The sequence below is a fragment of the Hoplias malabaricus genome, chromosome 3 (genome assembly GCF_029633855.1).
Source record: "Hoplias malabaricus isolate fHopMal1 chromosome 3, fHopMal1.hap1, whole genome shotgun sequence".
NCBI classification, from domain to species: domain Eukaryota; kingdom Metazoa; phylum Chordata; class Actinopteri; order Characiformes; family Erythrinidae; genus Hoplias; species Hoplias malabaricus.
In genome coordinates, this window is record NC_089802.1 from 43,786,156 (window position 1) to 43,810,309 (window position 24,154).

The window sequence follows — 24,154 nt, forward strand, 5'->3', positions numbered from 1 at the left end:
GAGAAATGCTGCTTTGTGGAAATACTGTGTTGTATTTCCCTTTTTGTCAATGTTAGGTTGCATTCATTGTATGTTAGGAGTGATCAACAACATAGTAATCATCATCATTTCAGAACATTTCTGTTCATGATGGAGAGCTTGATCAGAGTGATGTAACTGCCTTCTCTTCTATGGGATTAGATTGGTACAAAATAAAACATAATTTTTGAATTTGAAATTATAGGAAAATTATTTGAAAATATAGCATAAAAAATATAATTTAGGATTTCATTTTCAAACTGGCCACTAATGGGGTCCGACAATCTGGTCAAATCAGACCCGACATCTCTGGGTGCTTATTGAACACTCTCAGAAAAAAGTTACGGTAGAGGTACATTATTGGTCACTAAAGATACAAACAATGTAAATGTACCTTTAAAGGTACAACAGTGTTTAAAAGTCCAGTTGTGTTTTCATTAAATTCTCATCTTCAGAATGAGAGGGGAATATTTATATTTAAGTTTTTATTATAGAATGTGTCAAATAAAAAACATAATAAAAGGTGTTGAGATGAAATGTGGCGTATGAAATCAACACAATTTTAAAATCTAAAAAGACTATAGAATAAGGTACAATTATGTGACAAATTTTCTGACAGTGAATATTCCAGGTTTAAAGGGGGACTAGTAGCAGAAGGAAACTCCCTTCTAGCAGATATTTGTCCTCTTGTCTCTTAGCAACCAATAAATCTTTCTTAGTGCAGCTTTAAATTCTAAAAACCTATTAAGTGTTTGCCTGAAAGTACATTAGAATTCAACAGTAGTTACTAAAATTACTGGATTTTTTTTCGTGTAATTTGAAATGTAATGTATTATCATTTTTCTTTTTGCTGTGAGTCCGTTTCTTAAAGTTCTTGCTGAATGTACAGTAGAGTGCTGGTGTAGTTTCCAAACTGATTGAAATGGAGGGAGGAGTTTTTAGAAGTCTCTGCCCCCAACTTTGTTGATTGACGTTGAAGAAAGCCCCACCTTTCTTCCGCCCGCCCGCTCTCTCTCTCCCTCTCTCTCTCTCTTCTGCCCTCTCTCCCTCCCTCTCTCCCTCCTCCTCCTCCTTCGTTTTCCAGTGAAGTGCGTGAATTTCATACCAAACCCATACTTCGCATTCCTCCTTTACTGTCAAACCGGGGAGAAATATTACTGAAAACAATAAGAGGCTCGGGACGAAAACAAGGGCCGGCTTCGGAATTAAAGATATCTGGTTGATTTGTGCTGAAGTTCTGGACGGGTTTTCCCTCAGAGTAGTGAAGGTGAGTGTTTGTGGTGGTGTGGAGTGGGGCTCGCTTTTGTCTCCGGGTCTTTGCTGGAGTTTTTCACGCCGCGAAGTTTTCGGATCTTTGTCATATTTGGCATTTTTTCCAAGGAGCTCCTTGCGTGGGGTGAGATGGACAGTGGAGAGAAATGCGAATGGATTAGCCTTGTATTTGTGCGTGTCTGTGCTTGAAGAAGAAGACGAGAACTTTTTTGCGGCATAGTTTTAACGCTGAATTCAAATTCTAATTACTTTGTAGCCTCTTAGCTCCAGACCCTTGGTTTGCTTCTCCTCAGTGCTGGAGTTCAGTTAGCATTAACCTGAGCCTGAGGGAGAGAGTTGAACAAAGCAGAATGTCATGGTTTTCATTGGTTTTATGGCTTTCAGGGGGTTTTGGTCAGTTCATGTTGAAACCAGTGCCTTCTTTCCCCTTGAGCTTGTTTTGGAAGCTGAGAGAAGAACTTGTACTCTTTTGTAGGACTGTCAAGAAGAGGAGAAAAGTGAGAAAGAGAGGACTCGGTAAAGAAGATACTGCTTCCACAACACTGTAGCTAAATTTACAGGTAAGAAAGAGGCTCGCATTTCTATTTTTTTCTGCTACTATTTATTAGCTTGTCCCCTAGCTGACAACTCTCAAAACAGCTTTGAGAGATACTGAGAGTTTTTACCTGAGGGATGAATTTTACTTCAACACCCACAATCCTTATAAAACCAGTAAATTAAATAAAACACATGCCTTCAGTGTAAATGCAGGTTGCTTTTTTAAAGTCTATACCTTTTGTAGAAGCTTTGTTTATGTACTTTTGTATAGGAAATGTCTTAATAATTTTAGTCTACCTCTTTAAAGCCTATGATACTGACTCAGTATCTGAAACACTGAGTTCTGACTCATAATATACTCTGGAAGTAATGCTATGAATCTTAGACTTGTTACAGTAACCCTTTTGAATCATGCCATCATAGTCTCATTCATCTGTAGGATTATTTACATCAACACACACAAATGAGATTTTTCCCTTTAAGAAGCTATTGACGAAGGCTGATGTGACTTTCTCCCCTCTTGTGTCCATTCCTGTGGCAGTTTCCCACTTAAAGCCCCAGGCTATTGTCTCAGTGTCTGTGTTTCTATTAGAGTGAGCTGAAGTGACAGAGCAGGCCAATAATATCTACACAAGCTCTCTGCCCACTGTTCAATCCCCACTGCCATTGGACAATGTGAACTTTGCATGTTCCCGCCAAGAGAGGGATTTCTTTAAAGTGTTGTCAGATTTCTAATAGAGCTGCTCCATAATGTTAGAGTATCACAGTCATATCAGTATCAGCCGATCATTTTTGTAAGTAATTTTCTGCTGATACTGATATGATCTAATTTGAATCCCCAATAAGTTTTTAACATTCAGTCAAAGTTGATTTAAAAGTAATACGATCCAAACAGGTTTGGACTATGTCTCTTCATTATGCAAGTTCTGCAAAATTTAAATAGCAGCTGATGTTTTAAAACTATGACAAATAAAAGCAACAATGGTGGAAATACTAGGTTTTGTTCTGTATGGAAATGACAATAAACAAATAATTTTTTCATTTGTTTAAATAGGGCATAATGTTACAAATAGAATTTAAAAAAAATTAGATGTGATTTAAATATAATCAATATTATTCATTTATTTTTTTAGGGAATAGAATCAATATTTCAAATTGTTATTTGATCTCATAATTACTGAATTCAATAGTAGATGTGCAGAGATTTTTATAATAGCATTGTATTAATTTAGCAGCAGCAGTTGAAGCGTTGTCTTATATTTCTTTGGATAACTTATATCATTTTAATTCACTGTGATTAAGAAAGAAATATAAGTATTCAGTGAATTTATTTATCAGCAGGTTTGTATTTCTATTAAAAAAATAATAATAATTGGGTATCTGAATCTGCCAGGACTCAATATGCGTCTCTAATTTATACTGATATATTTCCTGAAATAATTGATGTTTTTACATTTGTTATTTTTATTGATAGGACTGTAATTTTATCTCTCTTTTTTTACTGATTAAATTATATTTAGAAATCAGTATTTTGTAATTGGTAGCTATTACTGCGCTACCTATTGGCACAGCAGTACACACCAAGGTTTTAGTGTTATTTGTTTCACTTGTGTTTTAGTTTCTGTCACATAATTGTGGTTTTAAAGCAGCAGTGTCAGTGCAACTTTTTTTCTATTAAGTTGTCTATTCATTTTTACTCTTGTGTACTTTTTAATTGTCACAGATTAATTTGAATTTAATGGATTTAGTTATCTAACTCGGCGGTGTTCCTTGTTGCATCCTGTTGTTTTGTTTCTGTTTCTTTGCTTGTATAAATCTGTGTTCCTTCTTGAGCTCTGTGCCTCAACCGTTGGCAAGTTTGATGGAGGAACAGAATGCTGTACTGCAGGTTTATTCCAGATGGTCCAGCCCAGACTGCTTCTTCTGGTTCTTCTGCATAGTTAGATCTGTCTTATAATTTGCCTTCATTCACAAACCCTGTTTCTCTTTCTTACAAAAGATTTGTGACTGTTAAAATGTCACAGGTAATTGTTTTTTGTAGGTAGATATGCAAGATATTCATAATAATTTACTAATGAAAGAAGGAAAACTGAAAGAGAGATTTTCTGGGACGTTAAAATTATAGACATTTATATGGACCCAGTTGTCATAAACTCAGGTCCACATAGGACATTTCATTTGACTCCTCAATTCAAAGCAAATGAAAGAAACACAGAGATAATGTAACTCAAGCCTTGTGAATGGTGAAGCACAAGGCTTCTAATATTAGATATTCAAGGCAAGAGTAAATCTGGGGTGGATTAACATTAGCATTCTGCTGTGCTGGCTAGTTTGTTTTGGTATTTGTGCCACATTACTGTTGCTGGCCTTTCATCAGACACGCATTGCACTCCCTTGCATGCTCTGACCATCAGGCAAGCCTTCAGTTTGTCACAAAATAATAATAATTGTCAGTTTGTCGGCCTCTTTGCTTTTCAAAGTAGAAGTTCATTAACTTGTTCCTGCTCAGTTTGTAGTGGAAAGGCTGTGATGATTTTATTTCTTGAAGAGCAGAGACTTATTGACTTCCTGTTGTTATTCAAGACTAAAGACGTTTACTTTGTGCTATTACTGTAAACATAATTGTTTTATGTATAAAGCTGCACTGATTGTTGAAGTGTTGATGGAATAGGAGGGAAATTGAGACTTTATTTGTATGATTACAGCGTAGGGCTGAGACTTAAGTGAAGACATTCTGCTCATAATTTTTTTAAACATGTGTTTTGTGTTTAAACGCTGTTGTGATTTTGTCTTTGCTGCATTTCTTTTCTTTTTTTATCAGCTGCAGGTGTCCAGATTGCTTTCTTAGTCCTTGAAGTTTACCTTAAGTTGCCTTTGCGATTTAACACGGCTTGCTGCATGCCTTTTGGCTTCCCTGTGCTAAATGAGGCTTTGCTGTTTTATAAGTCAACAGCAGAGTTTTGATGATTTGTTTGTTTTGGCTTTACAAGTCTTGTTCAGCTTATCTGTGACTTAAAAGCACCATCCTCTTTTTTTTTTCGTTTCTAGACTTGAGATGAAATTATAGCGCTGACGTTATGGTTATTATTGTGGAGAAGTCAAATCCTTTTCATAGCGAGAATGCCTCCTGGATTTAAGAGCAAATGGGACTGGCTGGAGCAGACTGTTTGTGCTGTATGTGTGTGTTTATGTTGCTGGCTGCTTGACAGCTCCTTCACTGCTCTGTGTAAGAGACCCAGCTTCTAATGAGCCCCTCTCCATTTGTGCAGCCTACAGCCGCGTTTTAGCACCCGCCTCAGAAGTGGCCCTCCAAATGGTGGCCACTTACCCCTCTGTCAACACAGGCCTGAGCAAATATCTTGCAGTTTGTGAACGATAAAGAGAGAGACAGAGAGGGAGAAGCAGAGGGCAAAGAAGATATGGGATTTCTTCTCCAAGTCACTAATCACTAGCGCTCAATTGTGTTTAGCAACGTCTGTTTCAAAGACACTGCAATACAGCGGCCTATACCCGGGTCAAGCCGCACAAATATTTGCAAAAGGAAACATTTCATACTGTATTCAATTTCCCAAATACAACTTTTCCCTTTTAAATCTGAGGCTTTTTTCCACAGGCTCTTTAAATGAGGCAGAAGCAGCACCACAGCCAAAACACACATGACATGTTGCCATGCTGTATTAATTATGATGGAGCGGCTGTCTATGAAAGTGTGTTTATATTTAAGATGAAAATTAATGCACTCTCTCCCGGCACTTGTTTACATACATTGCCTGTGCGAGGCACTGGCAGATAAGATTTTTCTTCTCTTTGCTTCTCTTTGGCCTTTCAACTCAAGGGGAGGGGCAGGCCATTGGCTAGAACAGTGTGGCCTTTGTTTCTGTCTGTCTAAAGTCGCTGAACTTTCCAGTTGTTCTTGAAACCAACTGTTTGCTGCGATGTACTTCGCTGGATTTCGCAAACCGGTAGAGCTTCACACATGCATGCACCTGAGCTGCAGACTAACCATGTTCAACAGCCAAGAACTCGCCATAGGTTCTTTATTCTGCCTTCAGTCTGTTTGGACTGTGAGAATGCTTTGCAAAATGAAACAGAATATAACTGCAGCACATCTGACTGCAGAGAATTGACTGTCTAATACATATACAAAATCTAAACTCTGGGTGCATTGATTTTAGATGTTTTGCTTTGTTTTATGAAGGCTGTTCAACTTACATTTGTCAGCCACAACATTACAACCACTAACCTGAAGTGAATGACATTGATTAGCTCCTTACAGTGGCACCTGTCAAGGGTTGGCATACATATATATATATATATATATATATATATATATATATATATATATTTGGCAGCAAGTGAACAGTTAATTGTTGATGTTGGTGTTGGAACCAGCCAGAATGGGCATGTGTAAGGATCTGGGTGACTTTCACAAAGGCCCAATTGTGATGGCTAGAAAACTGCGTCTGATCATCTACAAAACCGCAGATCTTCTGGGGTGTTCCCAGTTTGCAGTGGTGAATACCTACCAATAGTGGTTCAAGGAAGGACAAGTAGTGAACTAGTGACAGGAGTATGGGCTCCTTAACATGTGTGGGTAATGAAGGCTAACCCAGTGTTGTCTGATCCCATAGAAGAAATGCTGTAGAACAAATTCTGGATAACGTTAATGCTGGCTCTGATAGAAAAATCTCAGAACATGCAATGAATTGCAGCCTGTGCCCATGCTGACACTTGTCTGCTGATAAAAGTGTTTAAAATGGAAACATAAGCATCAAAAGTAGACCATGGAACAGTGTAAGAAGGAGGCATGGACGATACACCCCAGGGTGTGGTGTGTGTGCATCTCTGGGTAGTGTTTGCTGGGAACCCTTGGGCCTTGGAGTCCATGTGGATGGTATTTCAAATATGATTTATAGCATCTACCTTAACATTGTTGCAGACCATGTAAACCCCTACATGGTAGTAGTGTTCTCGGTGTAGCATTATGCTCTTTCAGCAGGACAGTGAGCCTGGACACACCACAAACATTGCTCAAGAATGGTTTGGGGAACATGATAAAGAGTTCAATTGTTGACTTGTCCTCCAAACTCCCCAGATTTCAACCTGATGGAGTATCTGTGGGATACCCACAACACATTCAGAGGTCGTTTGAAAGCCATGCCTAGATGTGTTTGAGCTGTTTTGGTGACACAAGGAACACCTGCACACTATTAGACAGGTGGATTATAATGTTATGGCTGTTCGGTGTATATTTAGAGTTCTTCTCTGCTTGCGGAGGGAGTATGAGTTCTCTTATCATCTGTTTTGTAAATCACCGCCCAAAACAGTCAAGCTGAATCTGGAGCCTTCATTTTATTCAGAGGGTAATGTCACCTGTTTTACAAATAAATTAATTAATATTAAAGAAATCAATTTAAAATTAATGTAAACTCATTTTGAATAGTAAAACCATTGGCTATATTTTGACTAATAGTAGGATAATAATAATAATATTTTGACACTTAGTAGGAGTTGGTGTGTTCTCCCCGTGTCCGCGTGGGTTTCCTCCCACGGTCCAAAAACACACGTTGGTAGGTGGATTGGCGACTCAAAGTGTCCATAGGTCTAAATGTGTGAGTGTGTGTGTTTCCCTCTAAAGGACTGGCGCCCCCTCCAGGGTGTATTCCCGCATTGCGCCCAATGAATTCATTTAGGCTCTGGACATGGATAAGCAGTTACAGATAATGAATGAATGGCACTTAGTTCTTATCAACACCAGGGTAGAAAATATTTGATTTCATGAAATTCTCTACAATTTTAAAATTCCCTTTTATGAAATCCAGTTGTAAAGAAAATTTGTGATGTGTGTGGAATTGCTTCTAGATCATGATCTAGAAAGGGTCTCTTAATCTTTCTCTCACACACACACTCTCCTCTGTCCTCTCTCTCCCTCTCCCTCTTCCTCCCATTTACTCTTGTGCTCACTCGTACAATCTGAAAAAAAAGAAGCCTTGCTTCTCTATGCGCTTGCCCCGGTGCAGTTCACTCTCTGTGCGTGTCTTTCAGGTTTCATGGGGTTTGGCAGCAGCCCCTGTTCTAGCCACTAAATGACCAAGTCAGGCAGTGAGCACTGCTGTGCCGATTTGCCTGGAGTTTTTCCGAGGAAAGTGCTGAATCAGGCTTTAGTGGGGGGGTAGTCTTCTGGCCCACTCAGCCGCCTGTGTGTCAGTCTTTCCTTTGCCGGCTGGATCACAGCTGCTGTGAGGGAGAGGGGAGCAGCCTCGCAAACCAGAAGGTCCATCCTCCTCCTCCTCATCCACCTTTTCTTCATCCTCCTCCTCCTCCTCCTCCTCCTCTTCCTCACAACCTGAAAATAAAAAGTCAGGAAAGCAGTAATCCACCAGAGACTCACAAACGTATATTCAGCTTTGAAGATGAAAGGAAAGAGAAAGGGTTTTGTGTTGAGTAACTCACAGAGCAGCTCAACTAGATCTGCAGCTCCTCACGTAAAAAGATGTGTTTAGTGTCTTCCTCTGTTCCACAACATTTCTGTTCTTTAATACCTAACTCCACCCGCTTTCTTTCTTTCTCTTTGTCTTTCTTTCCTTAATTTCTTTAATTTCCATCTCTCTCTCTCTCTCTCTCTCTCTCTCTCTCTCTCTGATTGCTTCCTGAGTGTCGAGCCAAAGCGGAAGTAGGAGGAAGCTATTGGAGGAGCTGGGGGGAATTTATTAGAACTAACCACAGGCAATGGAGTCGGGTTGGGGGGGGGGGTGAAACTCAGACACACTGCTAACAGTCTTGGAGGGGTGCTGAAGAGGTGTTTTGGTGAGACCTCTTCATCTCCGTCCCAGTGAAGCACAGGCTTCATTACGTAATCCTAGTAGGGCTCCAGAAGTGTGTAGTAAGAAACAGCACAGCAATCTGAGCACTTCAGAAAGCCTGACTTCCACACTCCAAGACCTTTTTCTAGCACTGAAAAGCAATACATATCAATGTATTAGATAACCCAGATGTGAATTAGAAGAGTCTTTTCATCAAGGAACTGAAGAACCAGCCTGTCTGTGTTTTCTGAGTGGATTTATAGGCACTGTAACTTAGAGATACACATTTAAGTGAGTGATAAAAGCTAGCGTAATCGGGCTCTAAGAGTTGTGACAGACCTCCCTGTTCCTCAATGGCCATACCACCCAAAGCTTTTATGGTCCTGGTGTGTGGCCTTCAGCTTCTGACACACTGCATCCCTTTAGTGACAAACCTGATGGACCCGGACGCTTCCAACAGCAGATTTAGCTCTGTTTGTTCACTTGTTGCCATCAAATGGCTTCTTAATATGACATGAAACAGTAACTGTATGATGGGCCACTTGAGCTGCTTTTTCATCAAACAGCTCAAGTGTTTAATGACTAGTACACTGTGATTGCTGCTTTAAGGAGAGGTCTGAGCACTCAAGTAGAAGCGGCCACATGTTAGTGCTTTAGTCGATATACAGTGCTTTGCCAAATTCAGAGACCACTCATTGATTATTTCATATTCAGTCAAAATGGTGATGGAATGTATGTTATTCTTATTTCACGACATTTTCTGATGAGATGTTTAGACATAAGGACAAGGCATAAGGAAGAGGAAAGTCAAAGGAAATGTCCCAGCAGATTTCTTAGAAAAAAAATAAAAGCTGTAGGAAAGCCATAAACACTAATACTGAAAAAGTAGTATTTTAGTTAGTTGCTGATAACCTTTTTGATTATTTAAAAGTCTTAGTTCTGAACCTCTTCTGTATATTGAGAAACTGACATCCATAAAGGCAAAATTGGAGTAATGTAATGATAATAGTCAATAAGCATTACAATATATTGAAACACCAGTACAGAAAATGTAGGACATTTTTCTTTGATGTGGTTTCACATTAAAATAATAAAAATGTTAATGTTGCAGTGGTATAGATTATAGTGATTTGATTAGTTATTAGTCTTTGGACAAATAGATTGTAGAAATGATCAGCCCTTAGTTCTCATTTGAGCTGGTGAGTAATATTGGGTTTGAGCATTGGGCATTGTGTGGATTTGTTTGGAGCACTTCTTTATGGAGAGTGAGTCTGCTCAGCCTTCGGCCCAGAACGTCTTTATCTGTAATCCGACCTGAGCCAGCAGCTGCTGCTACACTTGTCCAGCCCTGTTGTTCTCTCAAGTGTAAGTGTGTGTGTGTATGTGTGTGTGTGTGTGCGCACTTGCACACTTGCATGAGTGAAAGAAGGGTGTGTTATAGGGGCTACCCTGGGGCCATACTCCCTGGGGTGGCTATTGCCAACAAGTGTTCCAGCTGCAGCAGTTTCCAAAGACTCCCATTCTGACTAGCCTTCAGCAGAAAAATCGGGGAATCCTTTGAGACAAGTCCATATATCAGTTCCAGTTGTACAATAGAGATTTAAGCTATTGAGGCGTCCATCACGTGCTCCAACAGTATGTTACCGTTTTGTTTAATAGCCCCAGGCAGTCCAGTCTGGGCTAGCTGTGACTTGATCGAGCAGTCACCCTGGCCCAGGCTGTTATAAATGGTTCCCACTCTCCCATAACTCCTATCCTCTCACTGTGTTTTGGCTTCCTCACCTCGTCAAAGAGGTGAACGGCCATGAAAACAAAAGGCAGGTTTTGGTCACCAGCTTGGCTGCCTGCCAGTCCTAGCATCACTCCCAATCCCACCCCCCAAACACATATATGTGTACACACATACACACACACACGCACACACACACCGTCCCTCTTTCACTGGCAGAAGGGTGTGAAGACCTCCCTCCTGGACAGGATCCTTCCTTCAACTGTTTCCCGCCAAAAAATGGCCGCCAGGGAGGACTAGCTCACAGATGGGCCCTGAGTTCACATGATGAGTGGAATCGTCTGTTTGCACTGGAAAGTCCCCTTACCCTGTTGACTGTGAGAGGACTCCCTGAAATTTAATAATATGACTTATTGAGAACAGTGGAGACATGAAAAACAAACCGACCTGCGACAAGTTACACTTACAGCTGGAGCTCTTTCATTTCATGTCCTTCACTGATGTTCGAGTGGTTTAATTGTTTGAAAGATTAGTCTGTTCTGTTTGTGTCCTTTTTTTGGAGAATATTACAAGTTATTGATAGCTATGGGTTTAAATCGATTAATGTACAAATGGACTTTATGTTCCTTCTCCTTGTTTATTCTCTGGTGTCACAGAGGGCCATAGCCTGCAAAAATAAATAAATTTAGTGGTAGTTTATATTTGAACTCTTTCTGTTTGATTTGATCACTTTAAGTTGAAATTCATTATCCCACAGTAACCCTTAATGTATGGGGTCTTAGGTCATACACACAACAATTACTAATACTGTTTTGAGTTAGAAAATATAATCTATGTGTGTGTGTGTGTTTATTATATATTGAGACAAGCTCAAATCATGGTTTGGTCGCTCACTCTTTCCTCACCCTAAAAGTGAAATCCCCAGCAATCCTCATCATCTGGGTTATGAGTCACACACATCTCACCCCGCTGTTTGTGGGTCATACAGAAAGCCCCCAGACTGAGCCTCCACTGGCCATCACTCCCCCCAAATCCTTCCCGGAAAGACCTGTGACTAAGGGTTGGCTGTTGTGGGAAGATGGACACATCCTGGTGTTTACACGAGGGAATCGCCACCACAGGACTGATCAAGAACTAAAAGAGGACCATGCTGCTGGACCATGACGCTAGGCAGTTTATTTATAAGTTTATTAACAGAGAGAATTTGGGCGGTAAGTTACTTTGCTCTAGGGCACCTCAGCCATGAAAGTTGACGGAAGGGACAGCAATGCTCTTTCACACCCCACCCCACCCCAAAAGATCCTTTTTGTTGTGGGGATTGAACCGGCAACCTTACAGTACCAAGCCAGCGCCTCTAACCGGTAGACAATGTCTGCGCCCATATGAGCCTTAGTTTAGACTTGGTAGTTGACAATACTCTCAGTGAATGAGCTGTGAGAGCTGTGCTCTCTGAATGGCTTTTTGAATGAGTGCGTGTGCTGCATAACTTTCAGTGTTATTTACATTCCTGCTGCACATGGGAATTCTTCAGCATTATAGACTGAGTAAGGGCTCTGTTTGCTGTGTGTCTTTGTCTGCGTGTGGAATAATGTGGGAGGTTACACATTGCAGACGGCTCTTCATGAAGTCAGTGTTTTACCATATCATTTTTTAAAGAGTTGTAATATCCTAGCTGTCCACCAGCAAAATTAAGCCTGTGCTTGTGTTAGACATGGGCAGTATAGCGAATTATAATGTTATTTTCAACATTTAGGTTTAATTTTTTTACGTTAAAGTCTTTAAACAAATCTAAAAATGATTTTACAAATTTTACAAAATTTCAAATTAAAATCAGCACCCTTCTGAAGATAAGTTCTTCTGTTTTCCTCACTGCCTCCACTGTGTCTTAAAGTAGAAGTTCACTTTTCAAATACTTAAAAAAAGATAATTTTTTAAACAAAACAAAGTTCTGACCATCATTGCACAAATGTAAAAGTGACAATAGAATCGCATAATATTGTACCAGTAATGTAGTATAATATATAAAGACACAAAATAGTTTTAAAAAGGCCTCCTTTGTTCTCCTACTGTGCTTCTATTTGTTGCCTCTTTCATGTTTCATAATTTTGGGCAGTTACAACTACAAACACAGGCTTTAGCCTCTTCAAATGCCTTTTCATGGACAACTACAATCACAATGTCTTTATGAGGAATGCTTGTGTTTACATCAACTGAGTTGTGTGTAATATGGATTTTGAAATTTAGTTCTGTGGGAGCGGAGTAGCTTTTTATAGAGCAATTGATATATAATGAAATATGATTGAGCTTACCCTTTAAATTGATAACAAATAAATAATGACAGTGTTGTTGGTTCTTGATATGCACTTTGGAATAGTCCCTCACATCACGGTGCTCTTTCTGTGCCATGTAGTGCCAAAGGTCTGTTGAGCCTCGAGGAACAGATGATTTGATGAAAGCACTTTTGATTTTAGACAGATGTCAAAAGTCATCTCTGTCTGACCTTAAGGAAGATAGATCTCTACCCTCGCTGGCCCTCAACTCTTAAGCAAATCCCAAGCAGTTTGGGCTAATGGTTTAAAATGTTTCTTCAGGAGAGCGGCATATAAATAGGGGAAAACATATGTGACACAGAAAGCTGCCAAAAAGCTGATTCCCTTTGTTGAGGCATTTCGTCATGGTGTTTTGCAACGGTGTGTTTCGTTACACTCCCCTGGGATGCTGGCCACTATCATGATGCAGCAGTGCCCGAAAGTCATGCTTTTTTCCTGACTCCAGTCCAGATCCCAGTGGAAGTAGAACTTACCTCAAGCTGAAGCTTGAGCTCTTCTTCCAGATACATTGTGTGTGTAAGCTGTAGCAATGCGACAGCACAATCCTACTGTTTTCCAGACCCCAAAGTGGAAGCCTAAATTGGTCAGTCCACCCTTCCCCTCCTCTTCCTTCACAACACCCCCCTACTCAACACACACACACTCACACGCTCACTCACTCACTCTTCTTTCCTCTGTGTACTACCCTCCCCTCATCCCATGTTCTCCTCTCCTTATTTGGGCAGAGTGCTTGGGAGCGTGGGGCGACTGGGCTGGGGTGGGGAAGAGGGCAGAGAGGGAGGGTGCTCAGAGGGAGAGAGACAGAAAGGGAGAGAGAGGGCAGAGAGGGAGGGTGCTCAGAGAGAGAGAGAGCTCAAGCCGTGCTTCCTTAATAAGGAGATGTCTGGAATTTAAGCCCAACTCTCCAATAGAGCAGCTTCTCTTCTACATGCACCCCCCCCCCACTGTCCTTCCCCCTCCCTGACACAAATACACTACAGAGGTTATTGAGAAGAATATCTGGCCATGGCTGAGTAACAGAGAGCACTACAGAAATAATTAGCTTTGTGTATCATGTGCTAGGGATTATTTAGTATAATGTACAATGCAGTTATTTTATTTAAACATGTAATTTACAGCCTTTCAGTTCAAAGCCAACAGGTAAATAGAAAGCAATATCTAATAACATGATAATTTAATCAAAGTTTATACCAGAAGTTGTCTAATCCTTAGCCTGCGCCAGTGTAGGCTTTGACAAACAGGTCACGTGAGAGTCATGTGACACTGGTATTTAACATGTCTATCAGAACAAAGTGGTAACTATCCTGGGAAATAAGGGATATCAAATTTTTAAACTTTCAGTGATCATGTTAGAGATTTTTTTTTTTTTGCGCTAGGTGGTTTCAGATCATTGCTGTTGGTCCACTGATCATAAAATGTTAATGCTGTTTAAAGTACTGCAGTAGTTTTCGAACAGTATGCTCATAGAAAAGAGTTTTTTCATTTATTTTCCAAATATTGTGGTAATATAAAATTTTGAACCAATTTATTTATTCAAATTTCAAATGTGAAAATTATGTTACACTTATTTGAGGGTCATTATGTATTGACAGGTAGAAATTGAAAAAAAAAAATTGTTCCAGTTACTTCCATTTAATGCTAAGAATGTTTTCTCCTGTACATTTAGCTTTTTTTATATATTTAATATTTTGATTTAACAATGAAAATGTTTAGCTTCTTATACAGTACATTAGCATATTGAGAGTGGCCTATATAATTTCTTTAAGGGTCAGGGGCTGCAGTGTTTGACTTTGCTCTGTGTGCATAGACGTATAGACATACACACACACACACCAAGCTACTGAAAGGTCGCTCTGCTTAAATTCAACTAGAACTCAGCCTGAAGGTTTTAGCCCCAACTTTTTTTTGCAGGGCAAAAGGGCTCAGGTTAACTCCTTTACTCCACCAGGCCAAATTTGGGCCGTCCCTCGGGAACATGAAGCTCAATTTTACCTCTCGTTAAACTCTCCTCTGCCCCCACACATCTGCGCTGCTTTGGTCATCCCATTGGTCATTAAGCCCAACTCATTTTCTCATGGCTTTGATCATCAAACTTTAGACCTGGCCCCTCCCAAACCCCAAATAATGATAAGATCAAAGACATCTTTTAATCCTTCACCTTCGTTTGACCTTTTTTACTCCAATACAGTCAGTCTTGCATACATACATTTTAACATACAGTGACTTCTGGTATCGGCTGTCAAATTATACATCAGGGAAATGGTCTGGAATGAACTCATTGAATTGCTAATTAATCGCTCCATAATTTTAGACTGCATCATAGCCTGCGTCTGCAATTAGACTTCTCCCGTTCCAGGCGGACTCTCAGCTTTGGGGTTGTTTTGCTCGTTCTCTCTCTCTGCCTGCCAAGCAAAGCTTATTCTTTCAGCATGGCCGTAACCAGAGCGTTTTGAGTATCCCCCAGGAAGGTCACGTGCCGAGTCAGCCATATTTACCCAAGCAGCGTATTTTAGTCAACATCAGCAGAAAGTGAAATAAAAGAATGAATTATGTGGGTATAATAGTCACTCCTGGGACTGAATCCTCGGGAACAATACCACGCAAAGAGAGGCAGCCTGAAAAACACTTAAGATCTCTTAACCAGTTTCAGACGTTTCGACAGCCACATTGGACCGCTCTTTCCCGACCACAGGCATTCTTGCAGGCCTGGCCTGATTATTGAGGCCTTTTAAAATGGGGTTTTATATAATGTCAGAAATTCGTTTGTCATTTGGAGGACGTTAGTACTGAGGAAGTCGTAAGAGCAGTCAGGATTTGGGTTGTTTATACACTCCCGTTTATGAGTCAATTCAAAATGGATTGTAATGCTTACAAATTCATAGACGTCTGACATGCCCTGAATTTAAACTGATGCCGTTTTGGATGTATTGTTGTACATAGCTGTAATTTAAGAAGATGTATGCATTCCTGATCTTAAAAGACATGTGTGTGGTTGTTAGATTGTTGATTTTTCATGGTCTGTGTGTGGTCTTTGATGTGTTGCATCAGGTTGTTGTATTTTATCTAATGTCATTTTCTCTTTGTCTGATTTACTGTTAAGTGATGTGTCGATCACAGTTCCTCACTATGTATTTTGGTGTGATGTCTGACAATGCACTGAATACTTGGGCAGCTAAATATAAAATTAAAAAAAATTATTAAAGATTATTTAAAATGCCCCCTCCAGGGTGTATTCCTGCCTTGTGCCCAATGATTCCAGGTAGGCTCTGGACCCACCGTGACCCTGAACTGGATAAGCGCTTACAGATAATGGATGGATAGGGAAAAAATGGCCAAAAACGGGCACTTTCCAGTTGATGATGAATTTTGTCATAAAATTGATGCATGTTAAGATTTTGCAGTTTAAAACCTTTAACTGATGGATGTCATTTATATCTCTCTCTTTCTCTTTCTTTCTCTCTGTCTCTGTTTCTGCAGTTCTGTGTAGTGTGAGGGCTCGTGGCAGGGCCCGGTAAGAGCCGGCATCATTGCGTCGAACGAGTGGAGTGCGAACGGGAGCCCGCAGCCGGGGCTGGAGGATGGGGGCGATGAGCTGGACAAGACCATGGACGGAGACGCCGAGGGAGTGTGGAGTCCAGACATTGAGCAGAGCTTCCAGGAGGCTCTGGCCATATACCCACCCTGTGGACGCCGCAAAATCATCCTCTCAGACGAGGGCAAGATGTACGGTGAGTGAGATCGGCCAAACAAGGCATTATTTCTGTTTGTTTTAAATCTGCGTCCAATAGGCACTGCTAGGGAGTGAGCATGGTGTTTTGGCAATGGGCTACACTTTTCAAACTCTCCATTAAGGCCAAAAATATAAAGCCAGTAAGTGAGGGAAAGTTTACTTGTGATGATGATGTACCTCTTTGGAATGAGTATGGATACACATCACAAATCACAATTCAGGTATTTATTACACTCACAAAAAGACGAGAACATTTTGAAGGCAAGCAATGCAAAGAAATATGGTTGAATTTTAATAACTGTGAAGTGTGAATGTTATGCCAGTATTTAAGATTAGGTAAGTATATACTTTGCTCTAACAAAACTAGAGGGGAGGTGTATAACGTGACTGAGTCTGCAACTGTAACTCCTCACCATTCTGTTGATCAGGTTGACTTACAATTAAAATTAAAAAATGGCCTGTACCATTTTTTTTTTTCATACTAAACTACTAAAGCATTTTGCGGTGTTTATGGACGTGTGGTCTTTGGGTGCTGGTGTGAGTGTAAGTGTTTACTGCAGAGAAAAAAAATGTGATTTGTGGTTTTTGGGAGTTTCCAAGTAAAGAGAACGATGGAAAATTAAAGAAGGGTTGTGACCTTTTACACATGGTTGTTTATAACTCATAAGTGAGGTGAGGGAACAGGGAGCTCACATGGGCTGTGGATGACCAGTACATTGCACACGCTGTCCTACTGCTACCAGACACACACACACACACACACACACACACACACTTGCATTGGTACCACACACATTCACATACCCCTGTTATTTTTTTACCCAAGAACAATACTTCACAAAGTGTCACTTGCACCTGTTCTCACACAAAATCATATCAGTCACGCTCAAAACAAATCATTGTAACACACAGTAGCTAAATAAAGCTTTGTTCTCTCTTGGCTAAATTAAGGTTTAATTATGGTTCACTATTTTCAACCCAGATTTTATTAAAATTACTTTCCACCAGCGTTTATAAAAATGAATAACATAACATTGTGGTAAGTTTTCGTATCAATACACTTACTGTTTCTCTGCGGCCTCCCCCTGGGCTTCACATTCCTAAGGGGCAGTTGTTAAGTCCTACACGACAAAAATAAGAAATCTGAAAAGAAAATTCACATTACACATTTTCACATGCAAAACACAAGACAGTGTCAAAAATGTATTTTATATACATTATTTACTCCAAAATCATACTACCATTAACTAGTTAAAATGTTTTAGTCAATGATTTGTTTTGATCTCCACAGAGATCCAGTCTGGATCTGAATTTAAATATCACTTAATTCTGTATTCAACTTTCTTCCAAATAAGAAAATCTGTCATTTATGACTATTAATTTTCCTTTTATTTTCCTACTAAATATGTGTAATATGTGCAGTAGCACAGAACTGACATGCTATAAAGTTTCTGTGGGTTAATTGGTTTTTATAGAGTTGCTTATTAAGAATGTTTTGAAGAACAGTGTTACATTGATTTTAGGAATAGGTTTCTCATTTTTGGTGTGGAGGAGGCCAGGAGCAAATACTGAAAGTAAAGACAATATAACCCAACCGAAACAAATTTAAAGAAATAATTTTTGTTCTTTCAGCAGTGCAGGCCTCAGAGTTATAGTTCACTAGTGAAATACTTTTAAAAAATTTACTGCAGTGTTTTAAAAACAAATAATTTTATCTTTGTTCTGTATTTGCTCATATTGTTTATTAGCTCAATGAACGATATTTGTGTAAAAGTATCTGACAAATCTCTGAACTCCAGCTTTAATAAGAGCAATCAGAATAAATAATCTAATCACAGTTTTAACAATGACCCAGATCCACATATATTTAAATAGAAATCTATAAACAGTGTAGAATGTATGAAAAATATGTATCTCCAAAATAGCAAGTAGCAAACTTTCAATGCAAGTCAGTATAAAAACATTTAATTACAAGTTAATTCTAAAAATGGAAAAGGTGGAGATGTTTTCATTGGGCAGTGACAGTATCGTCATGTTATTTCTAATATGTTTCTGTTTAATTCACTTAACGTTTTGTGGTTTATTTCAAAATTTTATCCGATAATCACATTTATTTTCCTGACGTGCTCTCATTCAGAGTTCTGGACCACTCTCTTTGTGACTATTTCATGGGTTTTCCATTCTCCAAAGGAAATCTATCAAAGGTTTTAGAGCTTAACTGACTGCCTCACAGGATTTAGTCAGAGCTTTGAAATCAGCTGCAGAGGAGTAAAACCATCCTCAATAATAGCCTCAGTGAGGTTATGAGGTTATAGGAGACAAAAAGCAATTTTAATCGTAATAAAAACAACAATAATAAAATAATAATAATAATAAAATGTGTACAAAAAAAAAAGAGACCCTCACCTTTTTCCACACAGGTCCCTCTCTCTCTCTCTCTCTCTCTCTCACACACACACACACACACACACACACAGAGATCATAGCCAGTAGTTGTGTTTTTCATTGTGCTGTACAAAACAGGCCTGTACATGTCCTCAGCCATAAGAGAAGTTCTGAAGGCCAGAGTCAGACTGGTTTCTCCTGTAGGGCACACACCACAATCACCAAAATCTCACTTTCTTTTTTACTTGTGTGTATTCCTGGGTTTGTTTGAAGTTCGTCTCATCTTCACCTAGTATTATTTCTAAATGAGTGTAGATTTTATATTCAACTCTTTTTCTTTCTTTCTTTCTTTCTTTCTTTCTCTATCTCACTTCTCTCTCTCTCTCACACACACATACACACACTATATCTCACTTCTCTCTCTCTCTCTTTCCCCCACCCCTGTCTCTCTCTCTTTCTCTGTCTCTTTCTCTGGGATGGAAAAAAGTGGCAAAACCAGCTCTGTTTGTCTTGCTCAATCACAGCTTGTTCTTCCACAGAATCTCTGCTTCTCTTTCTGCCTCTCACTCTTCCTGCTTCTGCCTCCCTCCAACCACCCCCCTCCTCTTTCCTTCTCTCCTCTCTCTCTCTCTCTCTCTCTCTCTCTCTCTCTCTCTCTCTCTCTCTCTCTCTCTCTCTCTCTCACGCACACTCTTATTATGTTTGTACATTAGTGAGTGCAGGTGTAGAGAAGTGCTGTGTGCTAATGTGTTGTTTCTTGCTAACACTTAGTTGCATGAGGAGGAATAATTACACACACCTCTGCTTTTCTTCTAAAATCACACCTCTGCTTTTATAACTCAGCCCTGAGAGTAGTCAGCAGCTGGACCTGGAGAGAAGGAGAAGAGGTTCTATTTTGCAAACATTGCTCATATTTTATCAGAATATCAAATTTGCTGCATGAACTAAGATAGGAGAGTTTCAACATGTAACTCAACAGAGTGTAAACATCTTGTTAGGAACAGTGGCGTGTTAAAATCTTACATTTAAATAAAAAAAACATTTTATTAATATTTTATTCAATAATTGGGTTAATAATTATTATTGGGTTAAGTATTTTAACAGTAAATGGTGTTTTTATTTTTTTTTTTGTAACTATAGTAATTATTTAATAAGATGTGGGCGGTACAGTGGCGCTGCAGGGTCCGGTTGACTGTCTGTGCAGAGTTTAGTATGTTCACCCCATGTTCATTTAGGTTTCCTCCCATGATCCAACCTTTCGGGTAGGTTCTGGACCTGCCACAACTTTGAACTCGATAAGTGGTCATAGACAATGAATCGAATTAATTAATTAATTTAATAATTTGAGCCTCTATTTTATTTTCTAAAAATTTAAGGCAGTTTGATATTTTCAAGCTCTTTGATATGATCAAGCTTTTTGAGTGATTTAGAACAACTGATGATCATTCTGGACAGATCTGACTTTATAGACAGACCTTCTTTTATAATAGTTGACACCTTGCCGTTGCAGTGTATTATTAATTATTATCATAATAGACCAGGTTTTCTTCAACTTTTCCATAGTGTGACCCCTTTTTAGGGGATAACAAACATTTTGTTTTAAAGAAAAGACATTCTAATTACCATCAGGAAGAATGTTGAATACGCTGTTGTAGGTGTACAGCGGTACACTATATAGCAACAGACCATATTACACTTATTTTATCGGGTCTGCAGTACAAAAGAATAGCAGTGGAACACAAGAAGATGTATATAAGCTTAATTCATAGCTTAGTGATTATGATGTCATTTCCTTTAAAAGCATAAGAAAATAATAGATAAAAAAACATGTACAATATATCCGTCTATAGGGTGGTACCATTGCAAAAAAAGCAGTGTCACTTTCGCAACTCCAAATTTCTGGTAGATGGTCTGTAAGTAACTTGATGTGTTCTCCCTGTGTCTGCGTGGGTTTCCTCTGGGTGCTTCAGTTTCCTTCCACAGTCCACAAACACACATTGGTAGATGGATTGGCCATGCGAAAGTGTCTATAGGAGTGAGTGTGTGATGGTCTGTGATGAATGGTGCCCTGTCCAAGGTATGTTTCTGCCTTGAATAGGTAGACTCCATGTAGGCTTTTGACCCACCATGACCCTGAACTGGATAAGTGGTTACAGACTGTAACACTACAGAGCTATTACTATGAGCCACACTCTCAGGAGAAAATCTAAAAAAGTGAAGCATTTACAGCAAATCAACCACAGTTTACAAATTTATGAAACGTCTGCTGAACATATAGCAGTTTGTAACCCGCGGTCAATGAAGAGCGATACAGACATATCCCTCTAAGTTTATTTAAATACAGAACCCATCCAGCACTGAGGAGAAGTTTAGTGTCACATTTGCTACTGTAGAAATGTGTAAATAGTGTGTTTAGGGAGAAGTGATGATGATTTATTGGATATGACTCCAAACAGTTATTTACAACTTAAATTGTGTTTCAACTTCCAAGTAGGCTTTCTTTAAAACTGTAACAGAAACAGTGTTCTCAAAATGTACAGAAGTCTCATCAACTTTTCAAAGTTCAGTTTTTCTTGTCAGAAAACTTGTCTTGTCATTCTTATTCTCCACTCTCTTCTATATCCCTTTCTCTCTGTTTCTCTCATTCTCCATTCCACTTCTCTTCAGATATCTCCACTTTTCTCTAAGAGAAACTCAGACAAACAGGCCTCAGTGCTGGTTTGAATTAACGGCTCAGGCTGAGAGATGTGAAGCAGACCAGAAGGCAGTGTAATGTGCTGATGGGAAAACGTGTGTTACAAACCCCAGCACTGGTCCCTCTCTCCCTGCTGTCCTCACAGAACCCCAAACTAAACCCACTGCCCAAGACTGTCCCTAACATACCACTGGACCGTCCTTTTAAATACCTCCCTACTTTTCTCTGATTTTTGTGTGTTTGGGTTTCGTAGCAGCTGCTGCCAGACTGTTCACAACTTCTAGTTCTTCAGTTTTTAAGCCTCTTAGGTTAAATGTTGTTTTATGAATGCTATAAGCTATTTGTTTGGGTATTGGAGCTTCCATGCTCTTCACTGTGTCTTTTATGACATCCAAGAGTGTGGCTTGGTGTGAAACACAGTTTTGCCTTTTGTACTGACTGGAATATTCAGTTGCTGGTTTTCATCTTCACTGATCTAAAATCAACATCATGTTCTGTTGCAGAAGAGATAATAGCTGTTCCAATCAGGTTGGCAGGCCATTTATGGATTGGTAGATGCATGCATAGATAATACCTATTTATGTGCATACATGCATACCTTGAGAGTTATACATAGATACAGAAACGTATCCTTGAATACAAGTGAATATTTAACCATAATATTTTGGCTGTGTTTATATTTCAAAGCTGTATAATTCAGGACATGGTCAATTATTTTAAAACAAATTAGCAAAAAAAAAAAAAAAAAGTAAAATATTACTAAGTTTAAGAGTCCAGAGTTTAGATGAATCCAAATTGTTCAAAATCTGCAGAACATTTGAAAATGAATTAAATTAGTTTGGACAAGTGCTTTCAGGTTTTTGAATGGTAGCGTATATGTTGCTGAAGATGAGCTATGAGAGGAGTAGAATTAAAGAATGAAGTCACTGAAGACTTATTAAAAACAGCGCTGATCTAAAATGATTCATTTGGTCAGAACTATCATTTTAATTAGAGCAGAAGTGAAAAGAAAAAAAAAACTTGTGTGCAGTTAATGAGATGCAGAGCTGTGTAGGGGGACGTTGTCTCCCTCTTGGGCTGAGGTTACGTCACCCTGGCCCTGTTTGTTCCTCACTGTTAAATATAAACATATTTACTGCCTGCCTGATAGCTGTGAAGGACACATTGCTACACCGCTGCTAGCAGAAGAAGATGGCACCTATTAATGACATTGTAGATATCTCATTGTTAGCATTTTTTCAGGATTACTGGACCTGTTTATATTTTGGATCTCACTAGTCTGTGTTATATCTGTAACCTGGAGGGATTCCCTTAAGGGCTGTCTAGAAATGACATGGCCAGATGACATCCTTGAAGTTGTCTTGCTATTTTTAGTGTGACTCCTAATTTTCAGAGTCGATGTGACCTCTGTCCAAGGGTAACTGAATTATCTAGGCTGTGTTTTGCAGTCCATGTCTTTAGGATTTTCTTGTGGAAAGCTAAATTGCAGTGACTCACAGAAAATCTGAAATAATTATGGATAACCATATCGTCATATCATATAACAGTGAAAACAGTAATTTTCAGTATGAGCAGAATGTGGCACTTGTGGCTTACTTTTTGTTATATTCGTGTAATATTAAATAAATTGATCTGGTTTAATTGAGTTCCTTGACGATGTGGCCACCAGTAATTTATTCATTTATTTTTGATATGTGAAAAATGGTGGACACTTTTTATGAACTGCTAATGCAAAAATAAATATTTTAACTATCGTCAATACACATTCATTCATATTAATTTTCTGTAAATTATTCATTTCCTACACAGTAGCTGTGGCAGTTTTTTTTTAAACTTATTTGCTTCACCTGGTCACGACTCATAAGTGAATAATCTTGTGGGTGTATTTTCTGTGTGCTCCTGGCTATATTTGGTCTAGCAGTTAGAAGAAAGACTAGAAGTGTTACAGTGGCATGCACACATTTTGCGTGCCGGAGTAAGAGAAAGTCCTGCGCTTCAAACACAGTTAAAAACATACCTGAAACAGCACTTACTTTTCAACTTCTACTTTAAAATCCTTCCACAAAGCAGACATTTACACTGCTTTTTATTTTCTGAAAGCACGAGTCTCAGCTGCAGGATATTGTCACCTATGACAGTGACCTATACAGCAAGCTTAAACCAGACGACACCATAAAACCATGAAATATGTCTGGAGCAGCTACAGTCCACTTCCTTTGGATGGATTGTCTTAGGACATGCCAAGGAGTGACCACTCTGCTTTTTGTGTGTGCAGTTGTGTGCAAACAGCCCTGGCTGTCTGTGGTCTATAAATCCACAAGTTCTAACTTAACTTTTTGATTTATGACTCTACTCCAAGTTTCCAGTTGTGGGGGTCATATTGACCCCAGCATGTTTTCCTGGGAACTTTTGTTCCAACCACAGGACTATAGTGCATATTTGTCTGCTAGTAAATCTTAGATCCTTGATTTTTATGTGCTACTGGTGGCGCAGTACTGATTGTCTTATAGTGACTTATTCACTCCCTTGCAGATGTTTGTGTGAATTCTCTTTCACAAGAGTAGAAGAGCTATTGCCGTTAATCTGTGGTCACTTGTGAACCTTGTATAAATAGTAATGAGTAATCAGAAAACTAACGATCGGCTGCTAAGGAAT

At 39.2% G+C, this 24,154-nt stretch overlaps 1 protein-coding gene across 6 annotated transcripts in view; it reads left to right on the plus strand.

Annotated features, from left to right (window-relative positions):
* Positions 1 to 1,128: 1,128 nt before the first annotated feature.
* The window catches only part of tead3b (TEA domain family member 3 b), a 39,810-nt gene continuing 16,784 nt past the window's right edge, over positions 1,129 to 24,154 (plus strand). For 4 of the 6 annotated variants that reach the window (XM_066664811.1, XM_066664807.1, XM_066664810.1 and 1 more), the window contains exons 1-3: positions 1,129 to 1,285; positions 1,766 to 1,850; positions 16,167 to 16,417. In XM_066664811.1, the coding sequence (XP_066520908.1) occupies positions 16,294 to 16,417 (124 nt within the window). In that variant the 5' untranslated portion in view covers positions 1,129 to 1,285; positions 1,766 to 1,850; positions 16,167 to 16,293. Of the gene's footprint in view, positions 1,286 to 1,746; positions 1,851 to 16,166; positions 16,418 to 24,154 lie in introns of all 6 variants that reach the window. The other 2 variants (XM_066664808.1, XM_066664809.1) reach the window with 2 other exon arrangements.